The sequence below is a fragment of the Papio anubis genome, chromosome 1, assembly GCF_008728515.1.
Source record: "Papio anubis isolate 15944 chromosome 1, Panubis1.0, whole genome shotgun sequence".
In the NCBI taxonomy this organism is placed as follows: Eukaryota; Metazoa; Chordata; class Mammalia; order Primates; family Cercopithecidae; genus Papio; species Papio anubis.
Genome location: NC_044976.1, coordinates 13,778,587 through 13,804,843, shown reverse-complemented (window position 1 = coordinate 13,804,843; position 26,257 = coordinate 13,778,587). Strand labels below are relative to the sequence as shown.

Sequence of the window (26,257 nt, the reverse complement as noted above, 5' to 3'; positions counted from 1 at the left end):
AAAACAAAAGCAGGCACATAAGGTCATGAATTGGCCCAAAATAACCTGGGACACTGAGCAGACGGACGCAAGCAGCACACCTGATGGAAATGAGGCCAAGCTGATGCACTGAAATAGCCTCACCGGTGCCCTCCGTCCTGCTTTAGGAGGCCTCAGGATGGAAAAGAGGCATGCATTAGTATTATCAGGTTTAAGTTTCCTCACATCCTTAGTGGATTGCTTTCATTCCTAAGTCCCTAAAAAATTGGATACCACTCCACTTACCAGGAGCACGCTTTGGAATGCAGATCTGGAAGCTATTTTTTCCCTCCAGACATTTCATGACTTTGGTTTCTACAACAGCAGGCGATGGTGACACTGCCAAGTTTCAAGAGAAGGGCACCTTATCTGCAAAGTCACGAATCCAAGGATCCACATGGGCTCCCACTGGCAAGGGCAGAAGGAAGTTGTTTGTCTTAGCTTCTTGAAAGATCAGAAGAAGACTGGGAGGTTTGGGTATACAGGTACCTTGTACCATGGTGCAACCCCCAGAGGAAAGACAGCTGGTAGCTTCTCAGAATCAGTAGTGGGTGGGGGCTGTGTAGCAGAGCGTCATAGTAAATGCCCATTTGGTTGCAATGAACAGAAACTCAAACCAGCTAAAGCAAAAAGGGGGCATCTATAGGGAAGAAAAGCCAGCTCCTGACATCCAAGCCTGACTCTTCAGCTTTGCTTAGCCACTGATTCTCTGACCTTCCTCATTTCCTCCCAGTAAACTCTCTTTCTGTTTAAGTTAGCCACAGGAGGTATCTGTTGTTTACAACCAAGGGATCTTGAGTGATACAAAGGGTCCTAGCGGAACCCAAGGGCAGGCATTGGAACTGGCCTTCACAAGGAAGGGAACTGGGAATCAGAAAGTCATTGGGAATCAAGGTAACTTTCTCCTGGGTCAGCTGAGAATGTATTCAGCTTCAAATAGCAGAAAACTCAATGTGAGTAGATTGTAAAAATTTGGAGCTCCTCCCGCACCGACTCTGGCTTTATCTGTTAGGATATTAACAAACACAAGGCAAGTAGAGACTTGAAAAGTGCTTGTGTATTGGGGCTTGTTCTCACCTGCTGCTCTTGGGAACCTGTGGCCACCACATGTGAACGAGCCTAGTCCAGTCAGCTGAAGAATGAGTGGGCCTGCTGAGCAGAGACAAAGTGTGGCAGTGGAAGGCCTCTCTAGACCAGGTTTCTCAACCTCAGTGCTATTGACATTTTAGATCAAATAATTCTTTGTTGTGGGGAGTTCTTTTATCCATTGTAGAATGTTTAGCAGCACCTTTGGCCTCTACCTCTAGATGGGCACCTACCCTTCCTTTGTTGTGACAACTAAAATTATGTCCAAACATGGCCAAAGTTCTCTTGGGGGGAAAATTGCTCCTTGCTGAGAACTACTGCCCTAACCCAACTTGCCTGCCAAGGCCAGGTGTATGAAAGAGGCCATTCTAAACCATCCAGCCCCAGCCAAGACAGTCCAGACAGGACAAGTGTGCAACTTGATCCATGGAATCAAAAGAAATAATAAATATTTGTCATTTTAAGTCACTCAATTTTGGGTGGTTTGTTCCACAGCACAAATATATAGATCTGACTACAGTGGCTTAAATAGATAGGGATTTATTTGTCTTATACAACAGGAAGTACAGAGGTAGGCAGTTCATTTATGGTTCAGAGCTCAGCGATGCCACTGGGTGCCCACCTGGGCCTTCTCGTCCCTCCACTCCACTATCCTTTGCCCTGCTGCTGGTGTCTGCTGATCCCCAAGGTGGCTGCTCCAGCTTCTGGTCTGACCTCCAGGAATGAGAAAGGAGACAAGACAAAGGTACCAAGGGTGAATGCCTTCTCCTAGAGAAGCTGGAAGGGAAGCCCTCCACAGGGGCTTTTCCTTATATGTCATGAGCTAGATTGGTCCAACATGGCCTGCCCTAGCTGCAAGGGAGGCGGGAAAATCATGGTGATTAGCTTTGAGCCTATATGGTAGAGGAAAGTGATGTCTGAGCAATGACTAGGTAGACTTAGTATCTGCCGAGTAGCTGCAGTATCTGCTGCACTGCCTCTTGGGGTTCTGTGGGGTTTTTTGTCTCTCCTTGTTGCATATCTATTCCAGCCTCCTTTTTTCTGAAGACTGGCTTTGTTTCCCTGAACACAGTGGGGAAATGGCTGCTCTAGCCCTGGAACTGCATCAAGACTCTCAGCTCTATATTTGGGGATATGATACAGTCTAATACCAGGTTCTTTACTGTATTAGGTTTTTGAACATTTCTGAGATTTTCTAGAATATTTATAAAGTCAAGTTACACTCCCATTTCTTTCTGACTTTATTTATTTATTTTTGAGACAAGGTCTCGCTCTGTTGCCCAGGCTGGAATGCAGTGGGATCACTGGGCTCAAGTGATCCTCCCAGCACAGCCTCCCAAATAGCTGTGACTACTGGCACACACTACCACACCAGCTAATTTTTAAGTTTCTTGTAGAGACAGGGTCTCACTATGTTGTCCAGGCTGATCTGGAACTCCTAGGCTCAAGCAATCCTCCCACTTGAGCCTCTCAAAGTGTTAGGATTATGGGTGTGAGCCACCACGCCCGGCCTCTCACTGGCTTTAGATCCTAACCATGTGTAAGACATGCCTCCTATGGAATATCACACAAAGAGTTTGTCCTACTTCCCTCAGGTTTAATGGGTTTAAAAAATACATTTGATTTTAAAATATTAAAAAACATTTTTATTGTGCCTTTTTAAAAATAAAAAAAAGTAGTCTGGGCGCGGTAGCTCACACTTGTAATCCCATCACTTTGGGAGGCTGAGGCGAGTGCATCATCTGAGGTCAGGAGTTCAAGACCAGCCTGGCCAACATGGTGAAACCCCATCTCTACTAAAAATACAAAAAATGAACTGGATGTGGTGGTGGATGCCTGTAATCCCAGCTGCTCAGGAGGCTGAGGCTGGAGAATCACTTGAACCTGGGAGGCGGAGGCTGCAGTGCCATTGCACTCCAGCCTGGGTGACAAGAGCAAAACTCCGTCTCAAAAAAAAAAAAAAAAAAGTATTCATGACTTCTGGCTCTTGCATTTTTTTTTTTTTTTTTTTTTTTGGCTGTGTGGCCACACAAGAATGGCAGTGAGGGGATGGATGGATGGAGAGAAGGCAGAACTTGGAAGGAGCAGAGAGTGCAGCAAGGAAAATGGGGGTCTCTCCAAACATGGTGGAACAGGAGTGTGCGTACCTAGGCCGTGTGTGCTCTTTGGTGACTAGGAACTTGGTCTGTCCTTGTGGCCTGGGACTGTAACAACTAGGCCATCTGGTGTATCAGAATGGACAGTATGAGATGGAATTAGAAACCTGGGTTCAAGACCCAAATCTTGAGTTGACTAGCTGTGTGATTTTAGGCAGGCATGTAAGTTCTCAGGGCCTCAGCTTCCTCATCTGTCAAATGCAGAATGTAATACTATTTACCTCCCAGGGGCTGGGGGAGGATTCAATGAGATGGTTTTGAAAACTGTAGAGTGCTATATAGATGTTAGTCATGATTACAGAGGCAATAAACCTGATTTGTGTTCTAAATGTATTGTAATAAACTGAGATTTTTTTTTTTTTTTTTTTTTGAGATGGAGTCTTGCTCTGTCACTCAGGTTAGAGTGCAGTTCTGTGATCTTGGCTGACTGCAACCACCACCTCCCAGGTTGAAGTGATTCTCCTGTCTCAGCCTTCCCAGTAGCTGGGATTACAGGTCTGGCCAATTTTTTTTTTTTTTAGACAGAGTCTCACTCTGTTACCCAGGCTGGAGTGCAATGGCGTGGTCTCGGCTCACTGCAACCTCCGCCTCCCGGGTTCAAGTGATTCTCCCGCCTCAGCCTCCTGAGTAGCTGGGACTACAGGCCTGTGCCACCACACCCAGCTAATTTTTGTATTTTTAGTAGAGACAGGGATTCACTATGTTTGCCAGGTTGGTCTGAAACTCCTGACTTTGTAATCTGCCTGCCTCGGCCTCCCAAAGTGCTGAGATTACAGGCCTGAGCCATCCTGCCAGACCATAACTGAGATTTGACTTCACTATCCCGAGGCCCTGGTAGTTCCAAGGCTACAATTTTGCCCTGAGGCTCCAGTACAAGTCTTAGGTTCTCTCCAGTGTGAGTCTGTTGGAACTCTTAGGAGGTTTGATATTTGGGAACATCATGACCCAATGTGGAACCACATAATTATATCTACCAGTCCTGGACATCTGGGTCACACACTTCTATTCTTCATATACCTGAGTTCGTGTACATTCATAGGTATTTTTTAAAAAGAACGCTTCTCCCCACACACTCCAAAATATAACACTGTTCAAAATACCAGTCTAGAAAGCGAAACACTAGGGTAACAACCTTTAAAGTCCTACAAAAGCAACTCAGTATTTTGACACAGATGACACAGAAGAGTCACATGAACTCACACAGGATCACACGAGGCCTGGTGGGACGAGGTTTCTCTAGTACTTCCCGCTGGGCTTAGAATGCAAAAGGCTCTGGCTGGACTTGCTGGAGGTCTCTTTTCTCAGCATCTCTCTTTCTTGGTCCATCTTTAGGGAGGCTTTTCTGGTTCCAACCTTTAACAAGCAAGAGAAAAAACACACAAACTCCATTGCAGCAAGACTCCAATTGTTCCACTCAAGTGGTTTTGTTATTTTAATTAAATTAAATTAATTAATTTATTTTTTGAGATGGAATCTCGCTTTGTCGCCCAGGCTGGAGTGCAGTGGCGTGATCTCGGCTCACTGCAAGCTCTGCCTCCTGGGTTCACGCCATTCTCCTGCCTCAGCCTCCCGAGTAGCTGGGACTACAGGCGCCGCCACCACGCCTGGCTAATTTTTTTGTATTTTTTTTTTTTAGTAGAGACGGGGTTTCACTGTGTTAGCCAGGATGGTCTCGATCTCCTGACCTCGTGATCCGCCCACCTCGGCCTCCCAAAGTGCTGGGATTACAGGCTTGAGCCACCATGCCTGGCTTTATTTAATTATTTTTAACATGAGGAGGGCTAGACACTTTGCATGTATTTTATTGTATTGTACTTATTTATTTACTACTACTACTTCTTCTTCTTCTTTTTTTTTTTTTTTGAGATAGAGTCTTGTTCTGTGGCCCAGGCATGAGTGCAGTGGCATGATCTCTGCTCACTGCAACCTCCACCTCCCGGATTCAAGTGATTCTCCTGCCTCAGTTTCCCAAGCAGCTGGGACTACAGGCACATGCCACCACGCCCAGCTAATTTTTGTAGTTTTAGTAGACACGGGATTTCATCATGTTGGTCAGGCTGGTCTCAAACTCCTGACCTCAAGTGATCTGCCTGCCTCATTCTCCCAAACTGCTAGGATTACAGGCATGAGCCACCACACCTGGCTGGTTTTGTTATTTTTTTGTACACAAAATAAAATGTTTGTTGTTAAAAAAAAAAAAAAATATATATATATATATATATACACACACACACACACACACACACATAGATATGAGCAAAAAAGAGATAAAACAATTTATTATCATCACATTACTCAAAGATGAGCCTTAGCCTTAGTAAGGTTTTGGGGTGCACCCTTCCAGGTATAAAGATATTGCTTTCCCCTTCTCTATTTTCTTTTTCTTTTCTTTTTTCTTGATATGGGGTCTTACTCTGTTGCCCAGGCTGGAGTGCTGTGGAGCAATCCCGGCTCACTGCAGCCTCGACCTCCTCAGGCTCAGGTGATCCTCCAACCTCAGCCTCCCGAGTAAGCTGGGACTATGGGTGTGCACTACTATGCCCAACTAATTATTTTATTTTATTTTTTGTAGAGACGAGGTTTTGCCATGTTGCTCAAGCTGCTCTCGAATTCCTCGGCTCAAGTGATCCGCCCTCCTTGGCCTCCCAGTGCTGGGATTACAGGCGTGAGCCACCAAGCCTGGTCCATTTACATGTTTTTTAGTTTGAAACCAGGAGCTTATTATGGTAAGCACATTCATTGTGATGGTGTTTCTCCTGAAAAACTGTTACTGAATTGAATGTGTCTAAAGTCTCTGATGGCTTAGAATTGGGTGTCCAATCTTTTGGCTTTCCTGGGCCACACTGGAAGAAGAATTGTGTTGGGCCACAGGTAAAATACGCTAACACTAACAATAGCTGATGAGCTAAAGCAAAAAAAAAAAAAAAAAAATATTATCCCCTAATGTTTTACGGATTAGTGTTGGGCTGCATTCAAAGCTGTCCCGGGCCGCAGGGTGGACAAGCTTGGCTTAGAAGGAGGAAATGAAGTCTATTTAAGGGGGTCTGTTTAACCTCTTGAGCACTTCCCAGCTCAAAGGAGGGGGCGTCCTGGCGGCCACGTGCATGACCCCACTCCCAGGCTGTATTTGTTGGACACTTGGCACAGCCGGGCTTTTCCGATGCCCACTCCTAGGAGTCGGGGTAATGGACTGTGAGATGCCACTCACTCCCTGGGCTGACCCTTTGAACTGAGGGACTATAAGGTTGTCCCTTCCTGTCACACGACTGGAGAGAGAAGAAATCAGCAGAGGTATGGAGAGGGGCAGAGAAATGCCCGACTGTGTGCATGTATGAGAGAGACGATGCCTGGGCTATCCTAGTTCTCTCCCATAGCTTTTATGAGGCATTCATTTCTGTATCTTTATAAAAGCCCTCCGCTCTGCCCCCTTTCTGAGTAGGTTTTTGTTAACTGCAACCCAAGATCTCTCTCTCAAACAATTCTGGACACACTGTAGACACTACTGTGGCTTGCAAGTTTCTTGCCAACAGGATTTCCCTTGCCAACCCTGTCTCCTGCATAGCTTTGCCACCAGCCTTCAGGCTGCACATACACCTGGGGCAAGAGGGCTGGGTGGCCAGTCGCGTTTCAGCTCTGTCACTCACTACGTGATCCTCAGTTTCCTCATCTGCCAAATAGGGATGAACATCCATCCTGCCTTCCTCAGAGGGCAGAGAGGAGATTCTGGGAGGATTTCAATGGAAGGGTCCGTTAGGACTATCGTTTAAGCTCTTTCCACCTTAAGATGGATTTAAAAATCACCTCCTGAGGCCCATGGCAGTGGCTGATGGGAGCCTCAAACGTGTTTTGAGACTCTGCATTCAAGATCGTTTCAGGGCAAGAAAGGGTAAGTCAGTCCCATACCAGCCCACAAAGTAAATATTTGTCTGAATGCCTAGGGAAAAAGAAAACAGACAGCAAACTCGAAAGCCTTCCCCCTTAAACAACCCTTACTTTATATTCCTTTTCATTTGATTTTCAATAAAATTGCCTGCTGTGGATGGTTTCCAAATGCCAGTGCCCTGAGCCGGTGTGGAGTTGGCTGTCAGAGTTGGAGCCGGGGAGTTTTTTAAAGAGTCCCAGGTCCCCGGTCCCCAACCCCAGGGCTGCCAGGAGCATGGGATGGGAAGCACCAGGGAAGGGGCTTTGGTTCTCTTCATGAAGTGACAAGGGATGGGGCAGCAGAAGGCAGCCAGGACGGCTGCCCTGGGAATGCGGAATGTGAAATGCACAGATTCCGTTTGAGATATTTGGAACCACGTGCCTCACCCTTAGAATGAAAAGGCAGGGGTAGAAGTCAGTCATTTAAATAGCGACACCCAGGTGTGAATGACCTCAGGCCATCCTAGGGTGGCTGCTTCAGGAAACTGCAAGCCTCAGCTCTAGGAATCCCCCTGGCCACTCCCACACAACCTCAGGAATGGGTTTAAATATCCGGTCCTCGGCCGGGCACGGTGGCTCACGCCTGTTATCCCAGCACTTTCGGAGGCCGAGGTGGGCGGATCACGAGGTCAGGAGATCCAGACCACGGTGAAACGGCCCCATGGTGTGCACCTGTAGTCCCAGCTACTTGGGAGGGTGAGGCAGGAGAATGGCGTGAACCCGGGAGGCGGAGCTTGCAGTGAGCCGAGATGGCGCCACTGCACTCCAGCCTGGGCAACACAGCGAGACTCCGTCTCAAAACAAACAAACAAACAACATCCGGTCCTCAAGGAGGCGTCTCCTGGAGCTTGGATAGGGGGTGAAGGGGTCCCTTTGAAATATGCTCAGTTTCATCCAGAGGCTTTTGTCCTCCAAACACTGGGCACAAAGCTATCAGCCCTTGCCCCCTGAGAATTCTTTCTTTATTTATTTTTTTTGAGACGGAGTGTTGCTCTGTCCCCCAGGCTGGAGTGCAGTGGTGCGACCTCGGCTCACTGCAAGCTCCGCCTCCACTGCAAGGTTCGCGCCAGAGTAGCTGGGACTATAGGCACCACTTCCACGCCCGGCTAATTGTTTGTATTTTTAGTAGAGACGGGGTTTCACCTAATTAACCAGGATGGTCTCAATCTCCTGACCTCATGATCTGCCCTCCTAACCAGAGCAGCAGCCACCTTCTAGTAGTCTTAGGACAATGGTGTCAGTTAAGAAGAGGCTTCTATTTTCCAAAAATATCCCTTGCATAGAATATCTTCAGTTTTTCCAATGATAATTTTGTTGTCTCAGAATAACTGTGGCCTTTTATCAAACTTGTTAAATAAGTCTTTCTTATTCAACCAAAATGTATTTTGCTTTCAAGCTTCCTGAGAGCTTGCCTCTACTTTCTGCAAAGCAGGAGTGTGGATTGGATCAATTCCAGTTCCAGGGCTGATTTGTGAATGGCAATGATTCAACGTGTTTAAGATTTTATAGACTTGATTAAAAAAGAGTATTCAGCCGGGTGCGGTGGCTCACTCCTGTAATCCCAGCACTTCAGGAGGCTGAGGCAGGCGGATCACAAGGTCAGAAGATCGAGACTATCCTGGCTAACACGGTGAAACCCTGTCTCTACTAAAAATATAAAAAAAATTAGCCAGGTGTGGTAGCACACACCTGTAGTCCAAGCTACTTGGGAGGCTGGGGCAGGAGAATTGTTTGATCCTGGGAGGCAGAGGTTGCAGTGAGCTGAGATCTAGCCACTGCACTCCAGCCTGGACAACAGAGTGAGACTCCATCTCAAACAAAACAAAACGAAACAAAAAACAGAATTCTAGAGGATGCTCTTTCTGCTCACCTGGGAATTTGAGTTCTGCATCCTGTTCTTCACCATCTTTACAAATACTCGTCTCTTTAATACAGAAATAATAGGAACAGAATTTAGCTTAGATTCCTCTTTGCCTTTTGCATCAAAGAAAAATGGATTTTTCTCCACTCTTAGATGCTACCCATTTGGAATGCTGGGCCTTCCCAGGGACAGCATTCCAGATGAGTAGCACATGAAAATTGAGAAAAATCCATTTTCTCAACAAGAAGGGGGCACAGCTTTTGGGAACCACGGCGCCCCATCTTGCTGAGTCTCTTGGGGGTCTCTGTTCTAGATTCAGCAGAGGTGGAGGCTGCTCAACTCAGGGCCTGCGAAGAACACTGCTCTTCGCGGAGGACACGTCTGTTTTAGCTGGAGGCAGCGCCTCCAGAGCAGGTGGAAGGGGCTGCAGATGCCCGGTGGTTCACACCTTGGCATCCCAATGGCTCAGGGATGGTGGGGCCCATGATGGTTGAACTCCCTTCAGGGGGGCCTGTTGAATGCCATCGTCACCCAGAATCTGAAGCTTGCTATTTCCCTGGGGTTTGATTTACAGTTGCTGATCCTGGGGTCCCCAAGATGTGGCACCTCAGGGACAATTCCCTGAAGAAAGAGCAGCCCCGGATACTAGGGACCCCTCAGGGAGGGAGGGAGCTGGGCCCCCTCAGAGATCCCTTTCCCCGGGGGTCACCAACCTCATGCCCATAGGGGCCAGGAAGTCAAAGGCGGCGGCGAGATGGACATGGCAGCAAACCCAGGGGCCAGGGTCCTTTCTAAGGGGCTGGAAGCTGGTGGCGTGTGGGACTGTGGGCCTAGTGTCACCAGCAGATCCAAGTTTCCCAAAGAAGTCAGAAATCTGGAGTATTCTGTTAAAGTGCCATTTTGTTTTGTTTTGTTTTGTTTTTTGAGACAGAGTCTTGCTCTGTTGCCTAAGCTGGAGGGCAGTGGCGAGATCTCGGCTCACTGCAACCTTTGCTTCCCAGGTTCAAGTGATTCTCCAGCCTCAGCCTCCCGAGTAGCTGGGATTACAGGTGCCTACCAACACACCCGGCTAATTTTTGTATTTTTAGTAGAGATGAGGTTTCACCACGCTGGCCAGGCTGGTCTGGAACTCCTGACCTCAAGTGATCGGCCCGCCTTGTCCTCCTGAAGTGCTGGGATTAGAGGCGTGAGCCACTATGCCTGGCCAAAAGTGCCTTATTTTGAAATGATACTTTAACAAACCCCCAAAACAAAAAAAAAAATCCATGGGCCAAAAGAGGCATAGCCTTGGGCTGCCATTTTGTGACGTCTGCCTCAGGGCCGCCCTGCTTGGCATCTAGCTGGCGCTCAGTGGACAGCTGTGGGTTGCCAGATAAAATACAGGATACTCAGTTACATGTGAATTTCAGAATGAAAACAAACACTTTAAGTGTATCCCATGCAATATTTGGAACATACTTAACACTAAATCACTATTTGTTATTAATCTGAAATTCAAATATAACTGGGCATCTTGTTTTATTTTTTTCCTTTAAATCTGGCAACCCCATTTGGCATTCCCCAGACCCACAGGGACAGCGAGTCAGGCTGTCTTTTAGGATAGGGACATAGGTGCTCATAAGTCTCCACTGTTCTCCCACAGCAACAGGCTGTGAAGACTCATGGCCTGTATTTAGCTGACAGTTGACCTCTAGAAGGCCTGCAGCCTGCAGCCACTCAATATTTATCACAAAGTTAATGAGAGGAACAAATTCAGCAGAGAGTCATCATTTCAGATATTGCCAGGCAATGGTTTTAAACCTCTCTTCCCTCCTAATTTCTTCTTTTCCAGCAGGTTTTGTTTGTTTGTTTTTGTTTTTGTTTTTGAGACAGGTTCTTGCTCTGTTGCCCAGGTTAGGGTTCAGCGGTATGCTCAAGTGGCTCATCGCAGTCTTGAAATCTGGGCTCAAGAGATTGTCCCACCTCAGCCTCCCGAGTAGCTGGGACTACAGGTGTTCGCCACCATGCCTAATTTTTTGTGCTTTTGTAGAGCCAGGGTTTCCCAATGTTGCCCAGGCCGATCTCGAACTCCTGGGCTCAAGTCATCCGCCTGTCTTGGCCTGTCAACATTCTGGGATTACAGGTGTGCCAGCAGGATTCTTTACCCACACAAAGTCCGCTCAGTGGACACCTGAGCACTGGAGAGCAGAGCCCCGCCCCGTACAGATCTGCTAGATCTGCTTTTACTGAACTTGACTGGATTCAGTGGGATGTGATGACATCCATCTGTCTCAAGGGCTGTTCTCAGCCGTGGCTCAGCCCACGTCACCCCACGAAGGCTGTTCTTCAAGATGCTGCTCTTTACGTTGCACACCGTCCCCTCCAGGGGGAAAGTCCAGCAAGGTCTTTGTTCTAAGAGCACTTGCGAGCGTCCATCCATTGTATCTCATGGACACTGTGAACTGTGACCAAGTTGATTTCCCATTTCTCATTGGCTGCCAGGAAGGTCGGAGTGGAACAGGGCTCCTCCTCGGCAGCGGTGGAAGTGCTTATGCGAGGCACTTTCATCCTCATTCCCGCTCCGTTTTGTAACCACTCCCACCTTCTTTCACCCCCCTCATTTCACTCTTAGGACAGGGGTTCCTGGGGCTCCTCACTCCTCCCTTCTTCTCTTAGGACCTTGTCTCCAAGTCCCCAAGTCACTTAGTGGCCTAGGATGGCTGCTCCATGAGCTAAAGCTGCGCTGGAATATCCCTTCTGCCTTCTCTCACCTTAACGGACTGGGCTTGATGCTTGCTTGTCTCTTAGGTCATCCGTTCAAATGAGGCAGGGGCTGGGGAGGGAAGGGAAGGAAGGGAGGGAGGGAGGGAGGGAGGTGGGGCAGGGGCTGGGGAGGGAAGGGAAGGGAGGGAGGGAGGTGGGGCAGGGGCTGGGGAGGGAAGGGAGGGAAGGAGGTGGGGCAGGGGCTGGGGACGGAAGGTAGGGAGGGAGGTGTGCGGTGCTCCTTGGGCAGCGCGTGCAGGCATTTGCACGCCAAGAGCTCTTACCCCATGTTGAGACTGTCTCTACTGTGTCTGCAACATCAGAACACCTCCCATACCTGCTTCTCTTTCTCTTTGAAGGCACAGTTGCAAGGTGTCGGTTCTTTTGCGTTTTTCGGTTCGTGCTCCTCTACACTTTCCTGAGTGAAAAGTATCAGGTTAGCAAGAGAGCGCTAACCTTAGTGTATCCTTACCTGTTCCAGTCTGGGACAGGCATCTGAGGTTTCTAGAAGATGCTGGGACTCACTCAGATAGGTGGGCAGAAGATAGGGGATCACTGCAGGGGAGTCTTTTTCTTTTTTATTTGAGACAGGCTCTCACTCTGTCACACAGGCTGGAGTGCAGTGGCATGACCACGGCTCACTGCAGCCTCGACCTCCCAGGCTCAAGCGATCCTCCCACCTCAGCCTCCCAAGTAGCTGGGACTACAGGCATGCACCACCACACCCAGCTAAGTTTTTTCATTTTTAGTAGAGATGGGGTTTTGCCATATTGCCCAGGCTGGTCACCATCTCCTGGGCTCAAGCCATCCTCCTATATCAGCCTCCCAAAGTGCTGGGATTACAGGTGTGAGTCACCATGACCAGCTAATTTTTTATTTTTTGTAGAGATGGGGGTTGTGCTATGTTGCCCAGGCTGGTCTCAAACTCCTGGCCTCTAGTTATCCTTCTGCCTCGGCCTCCCAAAGTGTTAGGATTACAGGCATGAGCCACTGCACCCGGCCTGGTATCTTTTTCTTGAGCCATCGTCTATCCACACACTGCACCACTCTAGCCACATTTTACTTTTCCATCCTGGTGAGGGCCCGAGGTTACCACCCCCAAACCCCCATTCTATTCTCATCCCACACATCTACCAATTTCTACTTTTTGATCAAAAACACATAGTGGTGCTGAGGAAACCAGGATCTTGAAAATACCTGGGCCAATGAAAATCTTGGGAAATAGTTAAATAAAATAGTACTGATACGATGATGTAGAAAACAATACTGATATGATGGCCGAGTGTGATGGCTCATGCCTATAATCCCAGCACTTTGGGAGGCCAAGGTGGGCAGATCACTTGAGCCCAGGAGCTCCAGACCAGCCTGGGTGACACAGTAAAACTCTCTACTAAAAAATACAAAAATGACCCTCTACTGAAAAAATACAAAAATTAGCCGGGCCTGGTGGCGAGTGCCTTGTAGTCCCAGCTACTGGGGAGACTGAGGTGGGAGGATCATTTGAGCCTGGGAGGCAGAGGTTGCAGTGAGCCAAGATTGTGCCACTGCACTCCAGCCTGGGCAATAGAGCGAGACTCTGTCTCAAGCAAGCAAACAAACAAAAAGAAAAAACAAAAACAAAAAACAAAAAGAAAGAAAAGAAGAAAAGGAAAAAGAGAAAAGAGCATGATTGAGAGGTCCTGTTAGCTAAGGGTTTTTATATGCGTTCCTTCACGGGATTGACTCCTGTGGGTTAAGCACATTTTTATTTTCATCTTAAAGAAGAGGGACTTGAGCTCATAATGCAGAGGGAAGGTTAGGGGCTCCAGCCCAGCTGAGACCACTCCGCAAAGCTGTAGCCAAGCCCCTTGGGGAGGATTTGATTGGCTGGAGCCCGGAAGGGGAGCTGGGCGGCTCCCCAGCCAGAAGCAGCTAGTACATTTCAGTGGTTCTCACATTCAAGTCCTAATAAAGGCCGAGGAACAGGCTTGCATCCTTCTCCAAGGGCAACTTCTGTGTGTTTAAAATGTTCCTATTGAAAATCCCAGTCTTAACCCATTCACGAAAATATCAGCTGTTTCTTGGCTGTGGCCCTAGTTGTATTCACTAAATAGAAAAGACAGCTTTACAAAGGCACTGCTGGCTCTAGGAGGACCCAGGAAAAAGTCTCGGGGTCTGCAGGACTCGCCAGCGGGCAGGAAGCTTATTGAAAGCGATGCAGGCATTGCCCCCGCCCCTGAGTGGCCTTTTCTCTTCCCCACAGTAACCGAGTAACCGAGCTTGCTCTGTGACAGGCTCTGCCGGCATCACACCATTTAACCACCCCACGAAGCAGGTCCTGTTGTTACCGTTATTGCTGCTGTTGAGAAACCTGAGACAGAGGTAAAGTTACCTACTGAGGCTCATTCAGGGACAGCGGTGGGCTTGAACCCTCTGCCCTATCTGTTCGACTCCAAAGTCTGCCTCTCATCTCAGAGAAACTCTGCCGCCTTATTTAGCAATGTGGGAAGTGAACTAGATGGGGCACAGCCTGGGCCATTGTCACTGTCACACTGTCACTGCAGGGGAGCTGTGGACCCAGAGCATCCCAGAGTTAGGAGGCCGATAACCACGAGGTTCTCTGTGAATGACCAGCACTGAGGTTTTTCCCAGCATTTTATGTCAGGTCTGATTTGCCAGAGGTATTAGTATAGAACTATGCCTTTTTTCTGTTTTAAAAGAGACGAGGTCTTGCTCTGTTGCCCAGGCTGGAGGGCAGTGGCGTGAGCATAGCTTACTGCAGCCCCAAACTACTAGGCTCAAGTGATCCTCCTGCCTTAGCCTCCCAAGTAGCTGAGACTACGGGTGTGTGGTGCCACACCTGGCTAATTTGTTTATTTTTATTTTTAGAGGTGGTGTCTTGCTATGTTGCCCAGGCTGGTCTCAAGTCATCCTCCTGCCTCAGCCTCCCAAAGTTCTGGTATTACAGACGTGAGCTGCCCTGCCCGGCTGGAAGGATGACTTTTGACTCTGGGAAGTTCTGCTCAGTGAAGAGATGTTCAGGTATTAAAACTACAGTGGTTGTCTGTGTGTCGGGGGCGGGTAGTTCTGAAACTCAAGGTGACTAATTTCGTTTCCCAGAGCCTCGACTGTTTCATCTTTATGAAGGGGCGCTGAGATTTTATACAGGAGACTTGGAAAAAAATCGACCCCTTGTGAAAATATTAGGTGTGAAACTTAAAGGAATTCTACTTTCCTTTAACTTCCATTTAATGCAAATATACTCCTAGGAAGCAGCTGCTGCCCAGACAGATGTATACAGGTTCCCTTTTGAATCTTGCAACACTGAAAAAAACCTGTTTTCTGTGATGCTGTCAAACTCTTGAACAGCAAGAAAAAAAGAGATTTTTTCCCCCTTTTTTCTTCCCTTAACAAACAGGAGTGTCTGATAACATGTTAGTCACAAACCTTAAATGCAAACTGAGCCTGGGGATGAACCCCGAGAGAAATAGTGACAGAGTAGATGGGGTGCGCCCTGGAAAGGAATGAGGTGGATGAGCGGATGGGCTGGCAGGGTCGGGATTGGAGGTCGCTGAGGTCCCGTTTCTGTAGCTGAGTAGCCGGGTGACACCGCCCTCCCACCTTCTCAGTTTCCCCTCAGTGGGCAGATGCCCAGCAGCCCTCCTTGCAGGCTGACATGAGGTAAGGGTGAGCCGTGCCCTGTGGGGTGCGCCTGACAGCAAGTGCTCCATAAATAAACACCATCAGCCTTGCTGTGATCGTGCGTGGCTCTACTTCTTATCAAATCTTTCCCTACGTTGTGAATTCCACAAATTTGAAAGTTCCCAGCTCCAGCTGGGGACCTGACACAGGTTTGGCTTGGCCGCCTCGGACCTTCCTCCTCCCGCTCCGTGGACGGCTGGCCAGCCCGCATTGTGTGTGCGTAGGGAGGCCATGAATAATGCATGTGGACTGATTATGTAAATCTGCAGGTTTTCTTTCATTTTCAGCCAGTGTATGACAATGGGCTTTTTAGGGCCCTCTGCTGTCCCATTCTGTGGTTTGGTGTCTCTGCTGTGGGCCTGGCCTGCCAAGCCCTGGGGGACGCTGCCTCGGGAAGGAGCGAGCTCTCCAGTGGGCACATCAAAGGACATCTCAGGCCTCTGTTGCTGCCCAGATCTCCCTGGCATGGCACAGCGTGAAAGGAAACCGTCCTCTGCCCGAGGTGGCCCCATGACATATGCAGAGGGGGGCCTGTGATGTTTAATTCAGAGTGGTGAGTGCTGGAAAGGCCGCGTCCAGAGCAGGACGTTGACTTCATTTTTGGGGCTGCAAGCCAGGGAACCTGTGGTCTGCAAGGTTTGTGGGATGAAGGCCAGGACTCTGCAAGGAGGTCACCTGGTTGGTGGAGGGCACACCCTTCCCCGGGGGTTTGACCCTCTCTGAGCTCAGGTAGGCAACACACACACACACACACACACATAGTGTCACACATAGACAAACCCTCATGCACATGGCACACATGTACACACACACACACAAGCATGCATGCACACATAAAAGCTGACAGTTACAAGGAGGGGACTCAGGGCCAACCCCACAGAGAGCAGGAGAACCGGGGTCAGAGGGATCTGGGGTCAGGTCCCAGCCCTCCTTACCAGCCACTGTGTGCACTTGGGCGTCTCTTAACTCTCTGAGGCGCAGTTTCCTCATCTGTAAAATAGGGACCATCGTACCAGGCATGGCTATTAGAGGCTATTAGAAGCCCTATCACGGCTGCAAAGCTCAGATGAGCCCAGTCCCTGGCCTGGAGACAGTCATGAAGAGACGGTGGCTGTGGCTCTTTCCCTTACTTGCCTAACCCCAGCCTTGGGATCTGCTCCACCTTAGGCAAGAGTGAAGGAAAGGGAGAGTCCGGCTCTATTTAGAAGCTGCTGTTCCAGTGCCTTGTGGACTGCAGGAGTGGATGATGAATATGTAAACTGCAAAGCAGACAGGAAAGCCCCTCTGGCAGCTTTCAGGGAGCTTCAGAAGCCGCCTGGGTGCTGCTCATACGTGACTTGGTTTGGGGAAACTTTCCAGTGTGTAGACCCTACCGGGTCTGAGGCAGGACTCACCCAGGAGATCAGGTGCACGGGTTATGGGCAGCACGGGTCATGGGCAGCATGGGGAAGGCAGTGTCCACCGGCTGGTGCCAGGCCCTGGGCAGGTGCTTCAGAGACGGGACAAGCACCCTCGCCGTCTGAAAGCACTTGGCTCCCGAGGTCTGATGACAGCGAGTGTGGACAGCAGATAGCGAGGGCTGCCTGCATTCTTTCATCCTCACCATCCGCCTGCGAGGCAGGGGCTGGAAGCTCCCATTTACTAATGAGGAAAGCAAGGCTCAGAGAGGGGAAGAGACCTGCCCAAGGTTGCACAGTTAATAAGTGCAGGGATTTGAGCCCAGGACTGGCTGACTCCTGTACTGTGTTACAGATGAGATACCAGGGTGTGTGTGTGCGCATGTGTGTGTGGTGGGAGGGGACCCATTTTCCCTGGGTCACCAGCCCGAGACTGGAATCTTAGTTTCTCAACCCAGTGCTATTTCCAACTCTGCGCCAGGAAGCAAATCTCATCCTCACGGCTTTCCTCCGTGGCTCCTTCAGCCGGGAATGCCCACCCTTTCATCTCTTTGGTGGGCAAGCTCGAGCTCTCCTTTGCAGTCACTGGCAGTATCGGGGCTTTGGCAGGCCCTCCCTGCACCTGCTAGGCAGGCTGAGTGCCCTCCCTGGACTGCACAGCCCTGGCACCCTTCGGTGATGGAATCCACCTGAAGTCAGCTCTCTGTCTGTTCCACACTAAGGGATATGTTCTTCGACGACATCCATCTGCCCATCCACCTGTATACTCCTCAGTCCATCTATTCATCCATCTGTCTATCAATCAACCTGTCTGTCCTTCCACAGATCCATTCACCAAATATTTACTGGGTGTCTACTGCGTGCCGGGCACTCAGAATAGTGAATCCAAATCTCCACTCTCTGAGAGCTTATATATCCCTAGCGCCTGGCAGATTAATATAAATATGAATAACAGCCACCATTCGAAAAATACAGATGAGCACCATGAGTCTCAGAGAGGTTAAGAAACCTATCTAAGGTCACATAGTAAGCGGTCAAGCTCTGGTCTAAACCTAGGTCTGTCTGATGCAAAAGCTATCCAGTTGCCTCCCTTTCCATCCATCCATGTGTTCTGCACTACCTGGATCCTCCAGGGACTTCCCTTGGCCATTGCTAATGGGAGCTGCGGGCCGCCAGGCAGGTTCTGCCCCGGGCAGCAGCGCCTCACCTTCTGCTGCCGGATGGCCCTGTTGATCCTCTTCTCCTGGCACAGCTGGTGCTCCATGCGTTCCAGGGCCTCCTTCAGCAGGGCCTTTTCTTCGGCCTCTTTGTAGATATCATCCTCCAGCTTTGCCACCTGCGACTGGTACATCTCAACGGACACTTTGCTCCGCCTAGGTGCACAGGAGAGATGGCGTCTCTTTTTCCCTTATCTTTCCCAATCACCATCAATGTGCCAGAGCTGGAAGTCTCTCAAAATACATCCAGGTGGGGCTCACTCATGAGTGTCACGCAAGCAGGAGAGCATGTCGAAGATTTGGGGCACGGAGAGCGGAACGAGCCGCTCGTCAGCCGAGTGTGTAGCGGGAGGGGATAAAAGAGGTGCTACCAGCCCCTCCCGACTTCCCGGGGAGCGGGGAACTGTGACTCTTGAAAATATGACAGAGCTGTCAACGCCACACAAGTGGGAAACCGTAAGTCGAGGGTTGCGAGAGGTGCAGCTTGCACAGAAAATAGTCCACAGAATGGAGAAACCATGCACTTCTGCAGCCGCCATCTCAAGGACAGAATTCCCTCTACCAGGCCTAGTCAGTGCCCTCCCTGTTACCCTTCTGACATTTTAGGTATTCCACACTCGGGTCTCTGTCCTCCTGTCCCAGGCCTAGGTGTCTGCTGCTAGCCTGAGTTTAGCCAGGAGAAGGGAGGCACGGGCCTTTATGCGGGGATGTGGGGGTGCCGAGGTACCTGAGCTGTTCAACGTCCTTTTCGTATCCTCTCAACAGCTCCTCTTTCCTCTCCAGTTGGTTCTTGAGCTGGGTGATCTTATCAAATACCAGGTCGAGGTCCCTTTGTCGAAGCTGGTTGACCTTGTCCCTCTCCTGGCGGGAGAGGTATTTCATGGACACATGGCCGGACATGTCCTTGATGTTCATCAGACTTCCAAGGGTTTTGCTCATATCCAGGTACTACAAGGAAAACGTTTGTGTATAAGAGGCATTACCGGAGGCCGCTGGTGGCCGCTTTAAGGAGGCCAATGTCTAATTCTGTTTCATTCACTTTCTGCAATTGCAGAGAACACACACACGCTTTGAAAGGAGTGCAACTGGGGCTTTCAGCATGACTTTCATTTCTCCCACATCCATTTACGCTACGCCTTTTTTGAGAACCGGGGGTGAAAAATGACAACAGATATAAACACTTCATTCTGACTACCCAGTTTTTCAAGGAATTTGGCTATGCGATTCCTGACCCATGCTGGGATAGTAGGTAGGTCTTGCAGAGTTATTAGAACAACTAAACAGGCATGTGAGGTTGACATTTAAACTATCCCGTGGTTAACACTGACTGCAGGGGACCCAGGCTTTGGATAGCAGTGGGTTGGATGCTGGATGTACATACCAGCTTTTCACTGAGCTCTAAAGCCTCAGCCACATCCATCTTCCCTGACTTCTCCATGGCTGAGCTGAACCTTGCGTTGCAAAGGCCATTCTGAGGCTGAAATCAGAAAGAAATGAAAGCGCTCTCTTGACATTCCATTGTGACCTTCTATGACCGGAAGCTAAAGCACTGTGTGATTGCCGGAGATTAACTCAACAGAGTTGATTTTCAGTCCGGTCCTAATCATTCCGTCTGATTCCTTTGTCAACTGCTTTCTTATAATTGTATTCCTACCCTTCAGAAAGCGACTCTGTCTTTGAAGTCTCTGTAATTATACATCACTTGTCTTGTTCTTTGATCACCGCCTGTCTTCCCTCTACAACAGTGGTTCTCAATTGGGGTGGTTTTGTCCCCTCCCCTGGGCCATTTGGCAGTGTTTGGACACATTTTTGATTGTCACAACTGCAGGCGGGGAGTGCTGCCAGCATCTAGGGGGTAGACAGCAAAGATGCTACTAGACATCCACACGTCCCCCCACAAACTGCGCCAGACTGTGGGGTCGTAAAATATCAACAGTGCTGAGGCCTGGAAACCCTGGTCCAGATGAGAGTGCCATAGCAGCAGGGACTGGGTTGCTGTTTGCTCACTCTCCCCCTCCTTGTGCCCAGCATGGCGCCTGGCAGAGTGGGCATGTTTGTTGAATGAATGAATGCAGGTTAAACAGAAAATACCCCCCATCCTTTTATTAAAGGAGTGTCATTTTCATGCAGTGGAAACTGGACCCTCACTTCTGACGCTTTCCAGAGATGATGCAGATGGTGGGTGAGCATCACTTTAGACCCTTTCCAGAGAGGAGACAGCTGTGCACCTGCTAAGACCCTGCTCAGCCGGCTGCTTGCTGAAAGCCCCAGCCAAAGGCATAGAAAAGCCACCAGGCCAAGTGGGGAGTCTGGAGGCCATGGACAACCCCCATACATCCCCTCACAACTAAATTGGGTTGTCAGTGCTCGCCACGGACACCAAGATCATGTCAGCTCGCAGCATTTACTGGCTCTACATTGTAAACCTGGGAGATTTAAAAAAACAAACAAACAAAAAAAAAACCACCCATTCACAAAAATATAAAAGCCTAAAGGTGACTGTGATAGGTGTGACATATTTGTCTATATTAAGAGTGGACATATTTATCTATCTATGAGATGAGAATAAAGCAGGTATTTAAAGATGACAATAAATTGGGCAGACTTGCTACAAAAAGAACCTAAAACGCAGCTTGGTGTCTCCAGCTCCCTGAGCCGCGTCCTCTGCACTCCCCTTCAGAATCCCCCCTCTTTTCCTGCAGGTTGCAGGAGTCCGGAGGGAGGGTGGCCTAAGGAAGAGTCCGGGCTGCAGGTTCGATCACACCATTCCCACCTCCTTCTCTGCAAACCAGCAGGCTACAAGAGGCAGACCTCCAGGGACACAGTCCTGGCTCTGTCATTCATTATTTTTGTGTCCTTGGGTGAGGTGCTTGACCTTCTGAAGCCTTAATTTTTCTTTTTCTTTCTTTTCTTTTTTTTTTTCACGGAGTTTCACTCTCTTGCCCAGTCTGGAGTGCAGTGGTGCGATGTTGGTTCACTGCAATCTCCGCCTCCCAGGTTCAAGTGATTCTCGTGCCTCAGCACGGATGTGTACCACCATGCCTGGCTAAGTTTTGTATTTTTAGCAGAGACAGGGTTTTGCCACATTGGCCAGGCTGGTCTCGAACTTCCGGCCTCAAGTGATCTGCCTGCCTCGGCCTCCCAAAGTGTTGGGATTACAGGTGTGAGCCACCGTGCCCGGCCCGAAGTCTTAATTTTTCTCATCTGTAAAATGGGGATAACAATGGTAACTGACGTGGGCTGCTGTGTGGATTAAATGAGATAACACATGTGAAGGGCTTTGCTCAATGCCTGGTACACAGTAAGCACTCAGTAAACGCCAGCTATTCTTCTTCCTGCTCCTTCTCTTCTTTTTTCTTTTCCTTTTTTGAGACAGGGTCTCACTCTGTCACCCAGGCCAGAGTACAGTGGTGTGATCTTGGCTCACTGCAGCCTCCACTTCCTGGGCTCAAGTGATTCTCTAACCTCAGCCTCCCGAGTAGCTGGGACTACAGGCATGAGCCACCAATGCCTGGCTAATTTTTTGTAGAGACAGGGTCTCGCCATGATGCGCAGGCTGGCCTTGAACTCCTGAGCTCAAAGTGATCTGCCCGCCTTGGCCTCCCAAAGTGTTGGGATTAGGCATGAGCCACTGCGCTTGGCCCCTTTCTCTGAATTTGAATTGCTGCCAGTGTTGTGTTGGAAGATTGAGGTCTTTTGAGAGAGTGGAGAGGTTTCTTGCTGTGTGGTGTCCGTGGTGGGACTGGGGTCCTGCGGAGGGGAAGGCCCATCTTGGCAGCGGGTCAGTCTGTGGTGGGACTGGAGCACAGCTGAGGGGGAGGCCTGTCTTGGGAATGGGTCGGGCTGGGGATCAAACTGATCCCAACCTGGAGGCTGTCCCTCCACTCCCACCCTCAGGGAAGTAGGGTTTGATTTTCTCAAGAAAACCAGCTCATTTCCAAAGACCCTCTTCCCGGACTCTCGTAAATGTCCAGAAAAACTGCCGAGAGAATGCAGGATAGCCTCATTGTTTCCTCTAGAACCCTGTGTGGTGTGGATCCAGCTGCGGCAGCATACATGCCCTTGGCGGGTCCTGTGACAGATGCTGACCTGTCACATGTCCATCAAATGCCCAAACATCTGTTTAGGGTAAAAAGGCACATTCAATTGCCTTCTAGAAATCCTGTTGTCCCCGCTGGAGAGCAGCGGCACGATCATAGCTCACTGTAGCCTCGAACTCCTGGGCTCAAGTGATCTTCCCATCTCAGCCTCCTGAGTGGCCAGGACTGCAGGTACCTGGCGCCATGCCTGACTAACGTATTTTTAATTTTTTTGTAGAGATGGGGTCTCGCTATGTTTCCCAGGCTGGTCTCAAGCTCCTGACCTCAAGCAATCCTCTTCTCTTGTCCTCACAAAGTGGTGAGATGACAGGCGTGAGCCACCACACCTGGCCTATTTAAATAATATTTAATAATAACATCTATCATTTATTTTTTCCTCTGAGCCAGACACTAGGCTAAGCACTTTCCAGAATTATCTCCTTCAGTATTTTTGTCATCATTTTACAGCTGGGAAATGGAGTCCCAGAAAGGTCAAGAGCCTTGCTGCCCCAGGTCACACAGCTTGCAGACCTTGGATCTGCACACAGGACCCTCTGACTCTAGAACTTGTGTGCTCTGAATCACGGCTCCCTTCTCCTGCCTTTTATGTATTTGTGTTTTTCCGGTGACAGGGAAAAGCAAACTTTAGGCAAACTCATGGCATAACATGATCTATTAGCCTGCTGCACATGTTCTGCAGAATATCATACATGATCGGCCGGGCGTAGTGGCTCACGCCTGTCATCCCAGCACTATGGGAGGCCGAGGCGGGCGGATCACGAGGTCAGGAGATCGAGACCATCCTGGCTAACAGGATGAAACCCCGTCTCTACTAAACATACAAAAAATTAGCTGGGTGTGGTGGCGGGCACCTGTAGTCCCAGTTACTCAGGAGGCTGAGGCAGGAGAATGGCGTGAACCTGGGAGGTGGAGCTTGCAGTGAGCCGAGATAGCGCCACTGCCTTTCAGCCTGGGCAACAGAGCGAGACTCCGTCTCAAAATAAATAAATAAATAAATGAATAAAATCACACATGATCTGCAAAGTGGGCCAGCAGCCCATTGACAATGTGGCCCAATGTCAACGCCATGCTGAACCATGCTGTGCACAAGCATAAGGCTACTTTTCTGTGCAAAGCCTGGACAATGGGTATGGTTGGGGCACCAGCTAGTGAGCATAGACAGCAGCCCATGAGGAAGGACCTGGCCCTGAACCACTGATATGTATGGCTGTGCCAGGGAACCCAGCTAGTATCTGCCCTCAGGCCCCTCCTCGCCACACGCCAGTCACAGCAGAGAGAATTGTCGTTGGTTACCGCTAGAATCTCTATTCTTGAGAGAGCTGGCAAATCTGGTTTTGCATCCAATAGTATTTTCTGGATATTGCTTTTCATTCTGAGGTTCTTTAAATCTAGAAAGGATTCATTCTGGTGGTCTTTATGATCTATAAAACAAATAAAGTAGACTCAAAAGAAAGGCTCAGGAAGAAGTTATTTTATGTAATAACCATAGCAACTATTTACGGGACAGTTACACAGGCCTGTTTTAATCCTTACGACCTCCCGTGGCAGATGAGGACACAGCCCTAGAGAGATTAAATGACCTGGCCAAGGTCACCCGGCTCATAGGAGGCTGCAGCCACACAGGTGTCAGTGCTGAGGCCATTGACGGTAGACTTGCTAAGGTCCTTCAGCCACGGAACCAGGATGGAACTTGAACCCAGGCTTCCAGGTCCTAGACCAGTGCCCTAACCTGCAGTGGGCCCCAAGTCTTAGGAGAGCTCTATCCCCTCTAAAGGGGGTACTCTAAGTGGTTCTCCAACATAGATCCTTAGACAGTATTCATCCATGACAAAGTTCTCACCCAGCCACCATGAAATAAGAAAAACTAGGCCAGGAGTGGTAGCTCACACCTATAACCTCAGCACTTTGGGAGGCTGAGGCAGGTGGATCACGAGGTCAGGAGTTCAAGACCAGCCTGGCCAACATGGTGAAACCTTGTCTCTACTAAAAATATACAAATTGGCTGGGTGTGGTGGCTAGTCCCTGTAGTCTTAGCTACTAGGGAGGCTGAGGCAGGAGAATCACTAGAACCTGGGAGGTGGAGGTTGCAGTGAGCCAAGATTGCACCACTACACTCCAGGCTGAGTGGCAGAGCGAGACTCTGTCTCGAAAAGAAAAGAAAAAGTACAATAGTGAGTTGTGCATGAAATGTTATTTAATATCAAGGCCTGCACTTGACTCTGAGATCATGGCCTGCCCAACTTTTTATGTATTACAGTGTCCTCTGAGTTCTGGGATGATGCAGATAAAACACGGTAGTCTTGGTAAACTGGTCAGTCCCCAAAGTAAGCCTGGGGTCCACTGCTCTGACTAGGAAGGAGGAGATTTACCTGGTGCGTGCGCCTTCTCTAGTTCTTTAATTCGCGCTCGAAGTTCAGATAAGGCCTTTTTCTGACGCTGAATGACCTCCTCGTGCCGGGACCCTTTGCACTTGACCCCTAGATCGCTGAAGAATTGCTCCTGTGGGCAGAATGGGGTGGGCAGCAGTTGATCAGGGATTGGAAGACTTCTCTTACATTCACAGAAACATGAACAATTCATGTATAGCGGAACCCAGTCGCTTAGCACCTTTGGGAAAAGAGCATTTGGGCTTCCGCAGAGGTAGAATTCACATTTTCCATCTCAAATATCGGGTCACACGTGGGAAGACCTCCAACTTTCCTATTTAGCATCACTATACATAAAAGAGCCCCTCCACGTTCCCTCTCCACGTTTTATTTTTTTCTTCTCATACTGTTCTACGCCTGGATTTCCATTTGCTGTCACGCTGGTCTTGTTTCTGAACAATCACAGCAAATTCTACTCCTGGAGGGGCATTTTCAGATGAGAACGCAAGATGCTTTCTTTCAACTGGTGATAGGGATGATTATTTAATATTTGCTAGGGGGATTTGATAGACTGGCTCTTGGTTGGGCTGGAGAAAGGAAAACCTTCCTCTGAGACTTTGGAGCCTCTGCAACAGCACTGTCCCACAGAACTCCCTGTGGTGAAGGGAATGTTTTATACCTGCACCGGCACCGTCCAATATGGTAGCCACTAGACCCAGATGGACCATCCTAAACAGCTCAGGTTAGAGTTGCAGTTTTGTGTGTGTGTGTGTGTGTGTGTGTGTGTTTGATATTGTTTGTTTTGGTTTTTGGAGATAGGGTCTTGCTCTGTTGCCCAGGCTGGAATGCAATGGCATGATCATGGCTCACTGTAGCCTCTACTTCTGGGCTCCAGTGATCCTTCCAGTTCTGTAGCTGGAACCACAGATGTGTGCCACCACGCCCGACTAATTTTCCTGTATTTTTTTGTAGAGACAGGATGTCACTTTGTTGCCCATGCTGGTCTCAAACTCTTGAGCTCAAGCAATCCTTCTGCTTCAGCCTTCCAAGGTGCTGGGATTACAGGCATGAGCCACTGTAACCAGCCTACAGTTGGGTTTACTAAGAGCACAAACAAAGAAAAGTCTTTTTCACCTTTTTTTTTTTTTTTTTTGACGGTATATGTGTGTGTTGCTCTGTCACCTAGGCTGGAGTGCAATGGCACAATCTCAGCTCACTGCAACTTCTGCCTCCCAGGTTCAAGCGATTCTCCTGCCTCAGCCCCCTGAGTAGCTGGGATTACAGGTGCATGCCACCACGCTCAGCTAATTTTTTTGTGTATTTTTAGTAGAGACAAGGTTTTACCATGTTGGCCAGGCTGGTCTCAAACTCCTGACCTTGTGATCCGCCTCCCTTGGCCTCCCAAAGTGCTGGGATTACAGGTGTGAGCCACCGCACCCAGCCGTCTTTTTCATCTTTTAAGGGTCATGTACCCTTTTAAGATTTGGAAGCATGCAGGGTTTTTCCCTCCAGAAAAATTCGCAGCGACACAAATATTTGCATACAACTTTCAGAGGGTCAAGACCTCCTGAAGTCCATTCATAAACTCTGAGCTAATCAACGCTTCTCCAGGGTAAGCAAGTCATTCGTTCATCTCACATCGATTTATTGTGCCAAGCCTTGTTCTAGGCTCTGGGGATTCAACAGTGGCTAAACCCAGCAACATCCCTGTT

The 26,257-nt window shown here is 49.1% G+C and overlaps 1 protein-coding gene across 1 annotated transcript in view; it reads right to left on the bottom strand.

Annotated features, from left to right (window-relative positions):
• Nucleotides 1–1,628: 1,628 nt before the first annotated feature.
• The window catches only part of FHAD1 (forkhead associated phosphopeptide binding domain 1), a 158,723-nt gene continuing 134,094 nt past the window's right edge, over nt 1,629–26,257 (bottom strand). Inside the window, 7 exon segments of the mRNA XM_009198678.4 lie at nt 1,629–1,813; nt 4,461–4,613; nt 18,070–18,235; nt 18,807–19,027; nt 19,461–19,556; nt 23,473–23,600; nt 24,549–24,678. Of these exon segments, the coding sequence (XP_009196942.1) occupies nt 4,497–4,613; nt 18,070–18,235; nt 18,807–19,027; nt 19,461–19,556; nt 23,473–23,600; nt 24,549–24,678 (858 nt within the window). The 3' untranslated portion in view covers nt 1,629–1,813; nt 4,461–4,496.